Consider the following 17,257-nt stretch of genomic DNA (forward strand, 5'->3'; position numbering starts at 1 on the left):
TGCCATGCTGGGATGGGTTACCATGACAAGGCCAAACAAGCATGAAATGCCTTTAGTTAACTTCCTATAATTAAACAAGTGAACTTAGAATCTCTTGCTCACAGCTCTGGGATCTTATAGGATATATTTGATATGATTCTATCATGTTGATTAATTCCCATGGAAATGGAGCAGGGGGTTTAAATGAATTATTTCTTATAAGCTCAAAATAAGAAACTTCCCAAAACAACTATGTCCCTGCAAGAAGGAATCATTTTTGTCTTGGATAAAACATGCTAGTAACATGCTACAACAGTGGTCTAGGACTGAATGTAAGGAAACAGAGGAAGCTGATGATACACCAAAATGGTGACACCAGAATTTGGTCTCAAACTCGGTCTGATCCTGAGGTTTTGGGGCTGCTATCCAAGAATGCTTGCAAAGAGTAGCGACGCCATTTGGTCGATGTCCTTTCTCTTGTGACCTTTTCAAGTTTCTTCCCCCACAATATTTAGTCACTCAAATACGATTCCCACCCCCCCCCAAAAAAAAAATAGCAATGCCCAATTTAAAAAAAATATTGCTTTCTTAAAAAAAAAATCACGTATTTCTACTTTTATTTCTTTCTAGAGAGCCATCCCTTATAATAAAAATTATGGAAAAGAATTCCCTAAAACAAACGTGTGTGTGTGTGTGTGTGTGTGTGTGTGTGTGTGTGTGTGTGTAAATCTGACGTCACATTCCACATCCTGGCCTCTTCCCAGAAGCGGGGAGGAGGTGTTTGGCCGTGACAAGTTGGCACCGTTCACTTTGGGTTTGCGGAGGTTCTTTCCACGCCCCCACCTCCTCGCTCCCCTCCCCCCGGCTTTATCCCTGTGCTGCGGGGTACCGGGCTGCTCAGAGCGCCCCTCCGGGGGTTACGCCTCTGCGCTCCCTCCCCGCACAGACCTTTTTCGGGCTACGCCACTCGCCCCGAGGCCACGCGAACTCCTGGGCGTCCCTACTTCTAAAGAGATACGGACGCTCTGGCTTCGTCTCCCGAGCGGTTTCGCACAGGTTGTTTTTACCTGTCTTGAGTCTCAGTTTCCTTCTCTAAAACGACAAATTCGGCTGTTGGGGGAGAGGCAAAGGGACACCTGCAGCCCCCTTTCCACTTCCCCTCCCCCATCCTCCGCCGAGCTTTGAGGGGATGCAGATGGAATCTGCGCCTACATTTCCCAGACGGCACAGGGCCATGCGGCCTGGAGCTAGCCTCATTTCCCAGAATTCTTTTCGAGTCTGACCTGGCAGTCTCCGGTGAGGCTGGAAAGCTGCCGGAAGAAATCTGGGACTCATCCTTCACAAACATCTGCGCAGTCGTTTCTGTCTGGACCCACGGTTTACATCTCTGCGCTATCCTGGCCTGAGGTAAAAAGCGTGCCTGCGTGTGTGTGTGTGTGTGTGTGTATGTAACGCAGCGTCTGCAGATCCTGGACAGGTGCAGGAGGTGATGGTGAGGAGCCACAATCGAGAGATGGAGAAACCGAGGCCCTGGGAGGAGACGCGATTTGCCCAGGATCACACAGCTAGTCAGTGGCGTAGCAGGATTCACACCCGGATCTTTCGACACCCGGTGCAGTTCCTGTCCGATAGGACGAAGAATCCTTCCCCCCTTTTCTCCCCGCTATCCCGATGACAGTTGTTCTCTAGTCCCCGTTGTTAGCAGGGGAGAGTGGAGAGAGGTGGTCAGCCTGGTGGAAGAGGGGTCCTGGGCTGAGGAGAGGGGCGGGAAGGAGCTAAGATGGGGGGAGGGGAGCACAAGAAGGGAGAGGGCGGAAAGAGAGAGGAGAGGAGGGGGAAAACGGGAGAGGGCAGGAGAGGAAAGGGGAGAATGGAAGGGGAACGAGGGGGAAAAAGGGGGAGAAAAGAGGAAGGGAAGGAGGAAAGGGAGAGAGGGGAGGAGGGGGAAAACGGGAGAGGGCAGGAGAGGAAAGGGGAGAATGGAAGGGGAACGAAGGGGAAAAAAGGGGGAGAAAAGAGGAAGGGAAGGAGGAAAGGGAGAGAGGGGAGGAGGGGGAAAACGGGAGAGGGCAGGAGAGGAAAGGGGAGAATGGAAGGGGAACGAAGGGGAAAAAAGGGGGAGAAAAGAGGAAGGGAAGGAGGAAAGGGAGAGAGGGGAGGAGGGGGAAAACGGGAGAGGGCAGGAGAGGAAAGGGGAGAATGGAAGGGGAACGAAGGGGAAAAAGGGGGAGAAAAGAGGAAGGGAAGGAGGAAAGGGAGAGAGGGGAGGAGGGGGAAAACGGGAGAGGGCAGGAGAGGAAAGGGGAGAATGGAAGGGGAACGAGGGGGAAAAAGGGGGAGAAAAGAGGAAGGAAGGAGGAAAGGGAGAGAGGGGAGGAGGGGGAAAACGGGAGAGGGCAGGAGAGGAAAGGGGAGAATGGAAGGGGAACGAGGGGGAAAAAGGGGGAGAAAAGAGGAAGGGAAGGAGGAAAGGAGAGAGGGGAGGAGGGGGAAAACGGGAGAGGGCAGGAGAGGAAAGGGGAGAATGGAAGGGGAACGAAGGGGAAAAAAGGGGGAGAAAAGAGGAAGGGAAGGAGGAAAGGAGAGAGGGGAGGAGGGGGAAAACGGGAGAGGGCAGGAGAGGAAAGGGGAGAATGGAAGGGGAACGAAGGGGAAAAAAGGGGGAGAAAAGAGGAAGGGAAGGAGGAAAGGGAGAGAGGGGAGGAGGGGGAAAACGGGAGAGGGCAGGAGAGGAAAGGGGAGAATGGAAGGGGAACGAAGGGGAAAAAGGGGGAGAAAAGAGGAAGGGAAGGAGGAAAGGGAGAGAGGGGAGGAGGGGGAAAACGGGAGAGGGCAGGAGAGGAAAGGGGAGAATGGAAGGGGAACGAGGGGGAAAAAGGGGGAGAAAAGAGGAAGGAAGGAGGAAAGGGAGAGAGGGGAGGAGGGGGAAAACGGGAGAGGGCAGGAGAGGAAAGGGGAGAATGGAAGGGGAACGAGGGGGAAAAAGGGGGAGAAAAGAGGAAGGGAAGGAGGAAAGGAGAGAGGGGAGGAGGGGGAAAACGGGAGAGGGCAGGAGAGGAAAGGGGAGAATGGAAGGGGAACGAAGGGGAAAAAAGGGGGAGAAAAGAGGAAGGGAAGGAGGAAAGGAGAGAGGGGAGGAGGGGGAAAACGGGAGAGGGCAGGAGAGGAAAGGGGAGAATGGAAGGGGAACGAAGGGGAAAAAAGGGGGAGAAAAGAGGAAGGGAAGGAGGAAAGGGAGAGAGGGGAGGAGGGGGAAAACGGGAGAGGGCAGGAGAGGAAAGGGGAGAATGGAAGGGGAACGAAGGGGAAAAAAGGGGGAGAAAAGAGGAAGGGAAGGAGGAAAGGGAGAGAGGGGAGGAGGGGGAAAACGGGAGAGGGCAGGAGAGGAAAGGGGAGAATGGAAGGGGAACGAGGGGGAAAAAGGGGGAGAAAAGAGGAGGGAAGGAGGAAAGGAGAGAGGGGAGGAGGGGGAAAACGGGAGAGGGCAGGAGAGGAAAGGGGAGAATGGAAGGGGAACGAGGGGGAAAAAGGGGGAGAAAAGAGGAAGGGAAGGAGGAAAGGGAGAGGAGATGGGGAAGAAGAGGGAGGGGGAAGGAAGGAGGGGGAAAAGAGCGGGGAGGCGGAGGAAAGGGGGAGAAAAAGGGAGGGGAGAGGAAGAGAAAGGAAGGGGGAGGAGAGGAGGGAATAGAAGGAGGAAAAGAAGGAAAAAGGAGGGGGAGGGTACAAAAGAGACATAAAAGTGTCTCTTGGTTGGAGGCAGAAAAGGGATAAACGCTGCGGTCAGTTCAGGTCCATCATGACCTTTTCTGATGAGGCAGGAGACTGATGATGGTGGTGAGCCTGGAATGGAGGCTGGTCTGTCGTTAGTGGATAACCAGAAGGGATTGTTCTCTATTCGAGGTTAAATAATGAAATCTAAGCTTGAAGTGTGAATATTCTTTATAACATTTCTAACCAAATAGCCAACTAATATCAATTTCTGTATCTCCATAATAGGTAACTCACAAGGAGACATCTCATTCCAGTTTGGGAAAGCTCCAATTATTAGAAAGTTGTCTGTCTATATTGAGCCAAATTAACCTGTAATTTCTCCCTGTTTCCCACAGAACTGTAGCTTCTTGGAACTGGAAGGAACTTCAGAGACGTGTTTCAAGTTATACCTGAATAGGAATCTTTTCCAAATCATCTCAGTAAGTGAGCCATTGCATGAAGAGCTCTAGAGATGATAAATAATAGTGAGCATTTTTTGACCTTTAAAGTTTGTGCTATCCATAAATTTCATAAGCATGCCATATAATACCTCATTATTAGAACTAACATTTATATAGCATATTAAAGTGCTTTACAAATATGTTATCATTTTATTCTCACAATGGCCTTGGGAAGTGTTGTCATTCTCCTCAATTTATAGATGAGGAAAGTTATGAAGACAAAGATTTATTTATGGGCAATCAGAAGTTAGACAGTGAAGCTGGATATGGATTTTGACTCTAGGTCCACTTCTCTATCCACTCTGCCATCTAGTGGTTTCTTTTTGCACATTACATTCCACAGCAACCCATTCCCCATTTTGGATTATTCTGTTATTAAGGAAATCTGTGCAAAGTGAAATAAACAGAATCTGAAAACAATTTACGTGATGACCACAAGGTAAACAACCACAACAACAAAACTTATAATGAGCACCTTTCTCATCAAAGAGAAGCTATGAGAAGCTTTGCTTTGTAGATATGCAGGAGCAGGGATGTGGAATATTGCATATCATGTCAAACTTTTTCCTGTGTTCGTTAGTTTTTCTAAAGTTTTTTTTCCCCTACTTTCTAATTACTTTATTATAAGAGATGGCTCTCTGAGAGGAAGTAGATAGGGATACAATGGGAAATGTAGCTACTGTGAAAACAAAAGACATAAATAAAAATTTATTTTAAAAAAGAGAAAAGCCAAATCTTGTTTCTGGAACTTCCACCAATGATTCTTACCACATAGAATAAATTTATATTCTTTTTAACATGACAGTTCATGAGTTATTGCTGCTGAAGATAGCAATTGTGTTTCTTCTAAATCTTTTCTAGAGTAAATATTTCAGTTTTTCAGTCAGTCATTATAAAATAAATATCATTTGGGGGAACATACTCTTCTTGTAATTAATGTGGAATAAAAGTGGGAAATCTAAAGCCAACAAACTAAAAGGTAAAAAGTAAAATGAATGATCGTCATCAGTTTTGAAAAGCAGGGTAAAGATATAAGCCAGAAGCTGGTAATATAATGGTAAGTACACTGAGGTTTCAATCTCAACTGCCAAAAAGCTGCCCTGGTACCTCTGATTAGGGAATCACCAGAGATAAAAGACAGACTGGAAAAGAAATGCAAATATGGCATCCTCTATGCAAGTTATTGCACAATTTCTCCTATTTTCTATGGGGGGGCTGAGATTTTTAGCATTGTCTTTTAAAAAACAACAGTGGTATCATACTTCAATAGGAGATTCCTGCAGACCTAGAAAACCACAAATCAGCATCTATATTGTATTTTCATTTATTTCCCTGTTACATTTTATTCTGGTTTGGTGGATTTTTGGAGTTGCTTGGGCCAGTTGCCAGGAGTTTGACATCTCTGTCTTAAAAGTGCTTCTGGAAATTTACACTTAAAATTTTTTAATCCACTCATTTAGTTTGCTCAACTCTTATTTGTTTTCACTTACTCTTTCTAATCTTGTGAGACAAACCAACTGCCTTTGCTTTATCTTTCTTGAACCCTATCTCATTAGATTGCGTGCCTCATTTTGTCCATAATCTAGCTTCTTTTACAACCAGAATATAAAGATTTAACCTAGAGAAAGAGAGCCTCTTCAAATTTTCCTCATTTCCCCAAATTTTGCCACAGGTCTCTTCTCCTAATTAAATCTGAGACTCAAACCTAATCCGTTCCACCCCATCCTTTCTAAATCCTTACATGATTTCCTTCTCTTTCTCATTGAATTCAAGTCCTTCTCCCTTCTACTACTCCTATAGAAGTCAGATTCTCATTCAATATGTTTCTGGTTAACTGCTGTAAATTTTCATTGCTGCTGTATTAGTTATTTTGTTAGGTGTGAGAGAAATTATAAAAAATAAATTCAAGAGAGTGAACTGGTGGCTTCCAGGAACTCATATGTTAACTGCAACACACATGCACATTTCTTTATAGACTTGCTCATAGAGCATGATTATCTGATGCCCTTGTCTTTAAGAATTAGAGGAAATATTGGGTAAAATCAGATTATTTGGGGTTAGCAAGAGATAAGCAGTAAGAAAGTAGGAATAAGGTATAAACCACCTATAGAGGGTTAATTAAAAAGGAGGCTAAAGCTATAAAGAGTCAGGGTATAATCAGTATTTAGTCTTTGAGTCTCATATACAGTAGAATTACATTTTTGGTTAAATTCCAAAGTACTTACCTTTGAAAAAAATTCTTAAAATGTCACATATTCAGTACATTATCTTTAAAATGCTTGGCTAAAAAGGGACAAAAGTATCTTTTAAAGATGGTTGTATCATGTTAGATGGGCTTGACATAATTGTTATAAAACCAATGGAATATAATTTTTATGTTTTAAAGTACTTACAAAGAAGCATGGATCAGGATTTCTGCTGAAATAAAAGAAACAAAAACAGATAAAAGACCTAGCAGGCAGGAAAACTGAAGAATAGGGAAAAATATTCTTGAAAGGGCTTTACATATCATTTTTCATGTGTCATGAAGTAGGAAAAGAAAAATGATATGTAAAGCCCTTTCAAGAATATTTTTCCCTATTCTTCAGTTTTCCTGCCTGCTAGGTCTGTTTACTAGTTGAGGGCTTCTTAAACTTTTTCTAGTAGCAACTTCTTTTCACCTGAGAAATTTTTACACAAGCCTGGGTATATAGGTATGTAAAATAGGTATACAAATCAGATATTTACTGATAATAAATCATTAAGAAATTTATTTTAAAACAATTCTTTGTGGAACAGTTAGGTGGTGCAGTGGATTAGAGCACCAGCCCTGAAGTGAGGAGGACCTGAATTCAAATGTGACCTCAGTTACTTAACACTTCCTAGCTGTGTAACCCTGGGCAAGTCACTTAACTCCTCAGCCAAAAAAAAAAAAAAAAGACAAAAGACAAAAAAACAATTCTTTAGTGTACACATAATTTTACTATTTATTAAAGACAAAAGCAAATTCCCATACATTTAATGAAATGGTTATGCTTATTTATTTTTACATAAAGAATTTAATCTTGACACAAAACATTCTCAATATTTTTGCCTCAGCCAAAAAAAAAAAAAAGACAAAAAACAATTCTTTAGTATACATATAATTTTACTATTTATTAAAGACAAAAGCAAATTCCCATACATTTAATGAAATGGTTATGCTTATTTATTTTTACATAAAGAACTTAATCTTGACACAAAACATTCTCAATATTTTTTTCAGCGTTGATTTATATTTTGATTTTATAATTGTCAGTGCTGACAACACCTCATTACATGGATACAAAATGGCAGAAGTATGTTTAGGGCCATTTCAGAAATTGTTGGAAAATCTGCCCTAATCCCAAGCCAAAATTCATTTAACAATGTATTTTTGGAAACTCAAGTTTTTTTTTTTTAATAGCTTTATATTTACACGTTATATGCATGGTTCAGCATCGACAATTGCAAAACCCTTTGTTCCAACTTTTCCCTTCCTTCCCCCTACCCTTTCCACCAGATGGCAGGTTGACCAATACATGTTAAATATGTTAAAATATAAGTTAAGTACAATATCTGATACATGTCCATACAGTTATTTTGCTGTACAAAAAGAATCGGACTTTGAAATAGTGTACAATTAACCTGTAAAAGAAATCAAAAATGCAGGCGGACAAAAATAGAGGGATTAGGAATTCTATGTAATCGTTCATAGTCATCTCCCAGAGTTCTTTCGCTGGGTGTAGCTGGTCCAATTCATTACTGTTCTATTGGAACTGATTTGGTTCATCTCATTGTTGAAGAGGACCACGACCGTCAGAATTGATCATCATATAGTATTGTTGAAGTATATAATGATCTCCTGGTCCTGCTTATTTCACTCAGCATCTGTTCATGTAAGTCTTTCTAAGCCTTTCTGAAATCATCCTGTTGGTCATTTCTTACAGAACAATAATATTCCATAACATTCATATACCACAATTTATTCATCCATTCTCCAATTGATGGGCATCCACTCAATTTCCAGTTTCTGGCCACTACAAAAAGGGCTGCCACAAACATTCTTGCACATACGGGTCCCTTTCCCTTCTTTAAAATCTCTTTGGGATATAAGCCCAGTAGTAACACTGCTGGATCAAAGGGTATGCACAGTTTGATAACTTTTTGAGCATAGTTCCAAATTGCTCTCCAGAATGGCTGGATGTATTCACAATTCTACTAACAATGTATCAGTGTCCCAGTTTTTCTACATCCCCTCCATCATTCTGCATTATCTTTCCTTGTCATCCTAGTCAATCTGACAGGTGTGTAGTGGTATCTCAGAGCTTAATTTGCATTTCTCTGATTAATAATGACTTGGAGCATCTTTTCAGGAATCTCAAGTTTTAAAGCTATGTCACTTGATAACTCAAAAAGTTCTTGAAATTTTAAAGGCAGTTGATGGACATTTGATTTCAGTTGAGTATGGTTTATAAATACTACTTAATTTTTTAGAATCAAAATTTGAAAGGAAGTATTTCTGAAATTTTATCTCTAGGTCTTTTAGGTTATCACATAACTTACAATTAAATCTTTGGGAAGGTTATTTTCAATTCTAAAATCATATAACTATAAACATTTCTAAATAACCATTTCAATCCTATTCTTCCACATATTAATTTTTTAGTAAAACTTTCAATTTTATCTTTTAACATAAATCTTAGAATTTTTCCCTTGAAGTAACCTATTTAAATCAGTTTTTTGAAAATATCTGACAATTGAAATGAATTGGAAGCCATGTCATAAAAACATTAACAAAATCAGATTTCTGCTTAGTCAAGTCAATAACTTCATCTTTCATTTTCAATAATCTGTTTAAACTTTACCCTCTTGAGAACCAGCTTACCTGTGCATTTAATATTAGCTTTTATAATTGGATTCCATATCTTTGCAAAGGTTTGAAAACAATTGACTGTTAAGGGCATTGCTATTAATGAAGTTAATGATTTTGATTGTATTGAGAATCCCAACATTTTAACTATGGTGATTTATTTTTGGCTACGAGTACCAGTCCAATGGACTCATTATAAATGAGTAAAAATGATAAATTCATTGCCACCAGCTTTAATTGTTGCTATAAATCCAACATTCTCACCCATCATTGTTCTAGCAACATTTGTTGTTAGAACAATGCAATTTTTCTACTATAAACCTTCATTTGTGCAAAATTTATTGATTTTTAAGATATATATCTTCCCTTCTTGTGTGCCTTTCCAAAGGGCAATAAAACAGTAATTCCTCATTGTGTTTTACTCATTGTCTTTACTTGCTACAATTAAATACTCATATTTTTGTAAAAGAAGGAAATAACAGCAATTTAAAAAATTAAACATTCTAACACAATACAATTCAAAGATATATTCATTTCATAGTTAACATGCTGAGGAGTGACATTAAGAAAATGTCTTTATTTTCCATTAAACTATTAAATTTCTGTAAAAGCATAAAACTATGTTCAGTAAAAACAGCAATTTATAACATACAGTTGTCTTGAACCTTGAGCCAAAGTGTTTCTGGTAGTATTTGTTGGCATTGTGTGGTGTGATGGCAAGTGCAGTGCAAAGTATGCATGCTGTATGTTTAGAACCAAGGCTGCAATGAAGTCACATGATGCAATGTGGATAGGCACTGCCAGAAATACCTCGGATACATTATGTGTTTGACTTTGAATTAGTTTTTGGGCCTTGCACACATTCAGAAACTTTAATATTGACAAGTTTTTTGCATCTGTCACATTCAATTATGTGACCCCCATATAGAGTTGCAACCCACTTTAAGAAGCTTTGTACTAGTTTAAATAGAATGAGTAAACAGCAAGATAAAGGAACAAGGATCAAAGATCACAGAGGAGATATTCATTTGAGAAAACTATTTGTGAGAAGTTTATAGGAACCGAAAGTGACAGGAACAACAGATTCATGTCTCTCATATCAGACTCCATCTGTGACATATTTATTGATTATAATGAGAGGAGGGAGAAATAACCTTCATTATTTAAATTGTTCCTTTTTCCTCCCAGTAGCTTCTTTTTCCTGACTGGTTTTTAAAACCATTCCTTTCTCATAGCAGACCTCACTAGAACCTACAGAGATCCTGGATGCTTATGATTTTATGCCAGGTAGATTATTTTTTCCCCTACCTCCTTTATGTAAAAGACTGATACCATGCAGTATGAGTTTGTAATATATTTCCATTTCATTTCAGTGATCCTACATTTATCTACTAAATCCTTCTCTTCTGTATCAGAGGAAAAAGTAATCTTTAAAAGTAATTTTTTTTTAGTCTTTTTTTTTAAAATAATTTTTTATTGATGGAACACATGCCAGGGTAATTTTTTACAGCATTATCCCTTGCATTCATTTCTGTTCCGATTTTTCCCCTCCCTCCTTCCACCCCTTCCCCCCAGATGGCAAGAGTCCTTTACATGTTGAATGGGTTGCAGTATATCCTAGATACAATATATGTGTGCAGAACCAAACAGTTTTCTTGTTGCACAGGGAGAATTGAATTCAGAAGGTATAAATAACCCGGGAAGAAAAACAAAAATGCAAGCAGTTTATATTCATTTCCAGTGTTCTTTCTCTGGGTGTAGCTGCTTCTGTCCATCTTTGATCAATTAAGGCTCTCTTTATCAAAGAGGTCCACTTCCATCAGAATACATCCTCAAACAGTATCATTGTTGAGGTATATAATGATCTCCTGGTTCTGCTCATTTCACTCAGCATCAGTTCATGTAAGTCTCGCCAGTCCTCTCTGTATTCATTCTGCTGGTCATTTCTTACAGAACAATAATATTCCATAACGTTCATATACCATAATTTACTCAACCATTCTCCAATTGATGGACATCCTTTCATTTTCCAGCTTCTAGCCACTACAAACAGGGCTGCCACAAATATTTTGGCACATACAGGTCCCTTTCCTTTCTTTAGTATCTCTTTGGGGTATAAGCCCAGTAGAAACACTGCTGGATCAAAGGGTATGCACAGCTTGATAACTTTTTGAGCATAGTTCCAAATTGCTCTCCAGAATGGCTGGATGTGTTCACAATTCCACCAACAATGTATCAGTGTCCCTGTTTTCCCACATCCCCTCCATAAAAGTAATTTATTTGGGGCAGCTAGTTGGTGCAGTGGATAGAGCACCAGCCCTGAAGTCAGGAGAACCTGAGTTCTAATGTGACCTCAGACATTTAACACTTCCTAGACATGTAACCTTGGGAAAGTCAGTTATCCCCAATTACCTCAACAAAAAATAAATAAATAAAAGTAATTTATTCATCCCTGGATACCATCCCTTCCAACCTTATAGAACAACATCTCAACATGTTTCTCTTCTTCCTAAGATTTTTAATGCTTCTGTCTCCCATAGACTTATTTTTTCTGCTGTTAAACATTCCTATCTTTCCCCAGACCCAGAATAAAAACCACCACCACCAAATCACTGAATTGAGTTTGCCTCTTAGCTATATCTTTGAACCTTAAATCCTGACTACAGAGATGCATTTGGCTATTGAGCAGAAGAAATCTTATCTGTCTGAATCCAATCTAAATACACCCATTACACCTTGACATAGTTTAAATAGTAGGAAGGAGTGATGATTTGATAGACACTTCAGGACTTCTGATCTTAATGCAGCCTAAAGTTTTCACAGAACAGGAAGGTCTTAACTTGAAGTATTAGTACAATGCCTGATCATTCTGTTAGGAACTTACATAGGGATACAGCATTCTGAGAAGAGTAAGAATGCAAGGACCCTTCTTGGAGAATCTGACCTAAATGCTTGCAGATAGAAGAGAGAATGATTAAAAAAAAGCCAAATTGAAAATCAATGGGAAGAAAGTAGACCTTGATCTGATATCAGAGAGTAAAGACTGTTTTATTCATTCTTTTTATCTGCAGTGCTTAACACACTGCCTAACACATATTATTGTTGTTATTCAGTCATTCCATGTTGAATCATACTGTCCATGGAGTTTTCTTGACAAAGATACTGAAGTGGTTTGCCATTTTTCTCCAGAATTCATGGTACTCTATTGACTGAGACATCCAGCTGTCTTCTCTGTATCTGATATGTAGTAGATGCTTAATAAATGATTGTTGACTGGCTGGCTGTCAAGGCTTCCCACTGGATTCATTAATTAAACATATCTGGGATTTCAGCATCAGGTTATTTAACAATCTTCTAATTCACCTTATCCTCTTTCCATTTTACTGTATGTAACCACACACATTTAGAATTAATGATTGGAGGAGAGCAGCCTCTATTGACCATTTCTATTAAAAGCACTATTGACTAATTCCTTGTACTCTCAAAATCTATCCGAATAGGTTCCTCTACAATAGGTTTTGTGCTTAACTTGAGAACCTGCATATCTGAAATGTTATTTTAGTGTTAAATCAATGCTAATGAGAATTAGAACAAATAATATATTAAGAATTTTTTGTATGTATGACACTTAATAATTCACATGCTTTCCCATATCCTTTCTCCAATGTCTGTAACATGAACTTTGGGGTATTTTATTAAACAGTAATGAAGTCTATTTTCATGAGGAATTTGTGGACTCATTCTCATTCTTTTATATTGGTGGTACAGTAGACAGAGCCCTGGAATTAGAGTTAGGAACACCCTAGTTCAAATCTGACCTTTATAAATATGGGCAAGTCACTTCATTTCTGTTGGTCCTCAATTTCCTCCTTGATAAAATGGATGTGATAATAGCACCTACTTTGTGGGGTTGCTATGAGTCTTTTAAAATAAAAGAATATCTGTAAAATGTTTAACACGGTGCCTGATATGTAATGGAACCTTTACAAATGGTTGTTATTATCACAATTGTTAGTCATTTAAAGTATTGAGATAGCAGGTTAAAGGCTAAGTAAATAGTTAGAAGCAGAGGCAGAAAAGTAATTCAGGTTTCTTTATTCTTAGTTTTCCTAAACTGCAGGGTTTAGAGGGGGACGTATAGGAGGTCAGAGGATCTGAACACATGTTCTGTATCTATTACTTACTTTTCCCACTTTTTTTTTTTACCCAGGACAAATAAATCACTTCTTTAGGCCTCAGTTTCCTCACTTGTAAAATGAGGGGTTAGACATCTCTTTCCTAACTCTCAATATAAAATTTTGAAATCCAGGTTGCTTCTCTGACCCTGTTTATTTTATGAAGTGGCTTCATCAGAAGAAAAAGCAAAAAAGGAAGATCAGAGAGACTGGTTGAATTGTTTATTCAAACCCAGGTTTCCTGACTCAGAGACAGAATGAAGATCTCAGTACCTGATGTCCTTTCCTCTGGTCCTTAGAAGGAAGGCAGCTGCTTTGTACATGCTTCTTCTGACTTCTTTGAAGTGGATGAAGGATGGGGTTTAGAGACTTTTCACCTGGGAGCTCTAGAATGTTGCTCATCTGCCTCCTATTGCCTTTCTCCTTTTCCAGGTCGGGCTCTTGAAATGCAGTTTCTTCTCTAAGCAGGTTGTGCAGAGACTCAGAAGGAATGGCCACCTTGTCCCTGACAGCCAAGTGCCAGGTGAATTGACTTTCCTCACTTTTCCCTGAACTTAACTTTCCAGAACATTCTTTTCTTCATCATGGCACCTGAGTTTCTCTACTTAGTTGTTTCCCCTGCAAAGATCAAAAGTCCACTTCTTCAACAGTAAGAAATTGGGCCCATCCTGGTAGAGGCAGGGCATCATAATAATTGTGATCATAAGTAATACCCTTTATAAAGTACTTTTCCTCAGTGGGTACCTCTTCTGTAGGCATGTTGATATGGGATTAAGAGACCTTTCTTTGACAGGTCACATGCTTGCACCTCCTTTCACATTCCATAGTATTCAGATGCTTTAAAATCATCAAACTATTCTGTTTATCCCATCAGTTGCTCCAAATGCTCTTATTTTCATACTTTCCTATTAGATAGGGAAGGCTTTATGAGTGAGGAAGAATATGTTTGTTTCAGGAATCAATAACATTCAAGGATGTAGCCGTGAACTTCACCAAGGAGGAGTGGAAGCAATTGAACCCTGCTCAGAGGAACCTGTACAAGGATGTGATGCTGGAGAACTATAGAAACCTCATCTCACTGGGTAAGGATGGCTTCTCCTTGTGATTCAGAATTTATCTTAAATTAAAAAAATTCTTTTTGCTAAATAGTAGTGAACACAGAACTTGAATTGATTTGTCTATGACTATGTGTCTTAAGGATAGTCATATAATAGATACTATAGGAACTACTTTGAAACGGCAGTGATGGCTGTGTAACTGTGAAGGTGATCATGAGGACTCCTGTTTGCTTTGGGACCAAGTGAGGATGGGTCTGGGTGTCCTGGAAAGGTCTGGATACATCAAGAATAAAAACAGGAAGAAGAGCTTCAAGACAGAGCCAAGCCCATGGATTTAAAAGTGCTAACTAAAGGCAAGAGAGAGATATCAGAGTCATATGGTTATAATAATTCATAAGTTCTTCTTCCCATCAAGCTTCTCAGCACTTTCTAGCCATTACTCCTAGTTTTTTCATCTAGTGCCATACACAATAAATCTACATTCTTTCCTACATTATAACCTTTCACTTACTTGAAGACAGCTACCACAGCCCTTTCTAAGTCTTCTCTTCTTTAGGTTAAATATCTTCAGTTCCTTCACTTATCCCTATATAGTATGACCTTAAAGCCTTTTCCCATTTTGGTCACTCTTTTCTGGATGCACTCCAGCTTATCAATGCCCTACCTAAAATTGGTGCCCAGAACTGGACACAATTTTTCAGATATGGTTTGACCAGATTAGAGATCAGCAGATTTAAAACCTCCCCAGTGGAGTGTGAGGTAAAATTCTTGTGGGTAGAATTGTTTTATTTTATTTTTGTTTTTGTTTTATTTTTGTCTTTGTAGCCACAGGACTAGCACAGTAACTGATGCAGAATATCAGTATGTAAATAATGAAGTTAATATGCATTGAACACTGTCTTTCAAAAAAAATTATTGATGTATTTTGGTTTTATATCACCAACATTTCCCAATATATACCTTCCTCCAACCCAGAGAGCATCCCTTGTAACAGAAATAAAAAAACATCATCCCTTTCGTAAGGAAACCTAAGATCACATTAGTTTTCTTGTTTGCTATATCAGTCATACTGTTGATTCAATATTGAGCTTGCAGTAAACAAAACCATAGCCCTTTTTCATGCAAACCACAGTCTAAACATATTTTATCATGTTGTAATTGTGAAATTAATTTTTGAATCCCTGTGTAAGATTACATTGACTCTAATTAAATTTGATCTCTTTAGATGTAACTTAATGTTCAGCTTATCAAACAGGTTTTGGATCTTGTTAAATAGTGGGTTAGCTGTTCTTATCAATTGTGTGTTATTAGCCGATTTGACAAACATTTATGCTTATCTCCAGGTCTCTGAGAAAAATATTAAATATCCTGGGGCCAAATACAGATCCCTAGAGTACTCTACTAGAAACAACCTTCCAAGCTGATATCAAATCCTTTGGGTTTGGCTATTTAGCCAAGTTTGAATCATTCTAACTATACTGTCTTTTACATAAAGTGAGACAAGGTTGACCACATCTCTTTATCTTGTCCACAAGTATATGGTAAGACTTTATCAAATATTTTGCTAAAGTTTAGATAAATTATATCTACAGTATTCTCCAATATAGCAATGTAGTTACCCTATTAAAAATGTAATTAGTTTAACATCATCTATTTTTGATGAAGTTGTACTGTGTATTTTCTAAATGTTCACTAACTGTTGTTTTTATATTTCTGTCTAGAATTTTCTCAAGAGTCAAAAGTAAGTTCACTGGCCTATATAGTTTGCATTCTCCAATATCTTGTCTTTTTTGGGAAATCCTGTGGTATTTCTTCCTTTTTGTCTGATATTTCAAAAATCATCGAGTGTCTCAGCAGTCCCATCCACCATTTTTTTCAGTATCATAGGATGATGATCTGGGTCTAAAGATTTGAACTCATCAAAGATAGAGTATTGTCTTATTATAGCACTCCTTATCTTGGGAATCAGCTTCACTTCCTTATTAGGGATTTTTGTTTTAGTATTTCTAGTCCAAAGTTACTTCTTGTCAGAGAATACAGAAGTAAAAAAAAAAAAGAAAATCGAGCAGCTCTGCCTTCTGTTGATCATCCATTATTATTAGCCCATTTTTTTTCCCAAACAGGGATCCTATTCTTTTTTTTGATCATCTTTTCCTCCAATATAGGTTTTAAATTTTTTTTTGTTGTCTTTGGCTTTCCTTGAAAGCTTTATCTCATTCTGACTGCTTTCACCTTCTTATTAATCTTCTTGTTACCTTCTCTTGCTATTGGATGTCTTTTTCTGTAAATGAATTTTCAAATATCTAAGTAGGTAGTTAATTCTCCATGCATTCACATTGGTTTCTTTAAACACTTCCCCCCTTTTTTTTGTCTTCAAAATTTCATTCTTGAAAGTTTCCTGAACTAACTTCCTTGTAGTGTGCTTTCTAGAGCCCCCAAGTTGAGGTGACAAAACATACCATTGCTTTCTAGAGCCTCAACACTGGGATGACAAAATATACCATCTGGACTAGCTCTCTGGAGGATCTCTGAATGAGCCTTGGTCTTAGGTGGAGGAGTGATGAAGGCAGGAGAGCCACTAGGAAGATTTCTGTCTCTCATTCTGTCTTGTGTGTCTCTTCTGTGTCTATGTTCTCATCTGAGTTTGAGCTCGAGCTCGAGAACTTGAGCTCTCATCTCCAGTCCTCTCAGCTCTTAAATACCTCAGTTTGGTTATATCATTGCATTATACTAAGTATATACCAATTAACGTGATTATGTCATTATTTCATACTAGAGTGATTACATCATTATATCACACTAAGTATATGTGAACTAGAGAACCATTATCTCATCAATTACACTGAGTAAGCATCCTGCTGTAAGTATCCTTGATTCAAGTATACTTTTCCCAGAGTTCCCCGACTATCTCTGGTCCTCTACACTTCCTGTATAGAATTGTAGGAAACTACTTTTCTTTTCTGT

At 39.0% G+C, this 17,257-nt stretch overlaps 1 protein-coding gene across 2 annotated transcripts in view; it reads left to right on the forward strand.

Moving 5' to 3' along the window:
- Positions 1–693: 693 nt before the first annotated feature.
- The window catches only part of LOC127548382 (zinc finger protein 420-like), a 29,251-nt gene continuing 12,687 nt past the window's right edge, over positions 694–17,257 (forward strand). Inside the window, exons 1-4 of one of the 2 annotated variants that reach the window (XM_051975779.1) lie at positions 694–1,386; positions 4,086–4,169; positions 13,668–13,758; positions 14,191–14,317. In XM_051975779.1, the coding sequence (XP_051831739.1) occupies positions 13,726–13,758; positions 14,191–14,317 (160 nt within the window). In that variant the 5' untranslated portion in view covers positions 694–1,386; positions 4,086–4,169; positions 13,668–13,725. Of the gene's footprint in view, positions 1,387–3,669; positions 4,170–13,667; positions 13,759–14,190; positions 14,318–17,257 lie in introns of those variants that run through there. The other variant, XM_051975778.1, reaches the window with a different exon arrangement.

Source organism: Antechinus flavipes, chromosome 2, assembly GCF_016432865.1.
Source record: "Antechinus flavipes isolate AdamAnt ecotype Samford, QLD, Australia chromosome 2, AdamAnt_v2, whole genome shotgun sequence".
In the NCBI taxonomy this organism is placed as follows: domain Eukaryota; kingdom Metazoa; phylum Chordata; class Mammalia; order Dasyuromorphia; family Dasyuridae; genus Antechinus; species Antechinus flavipes.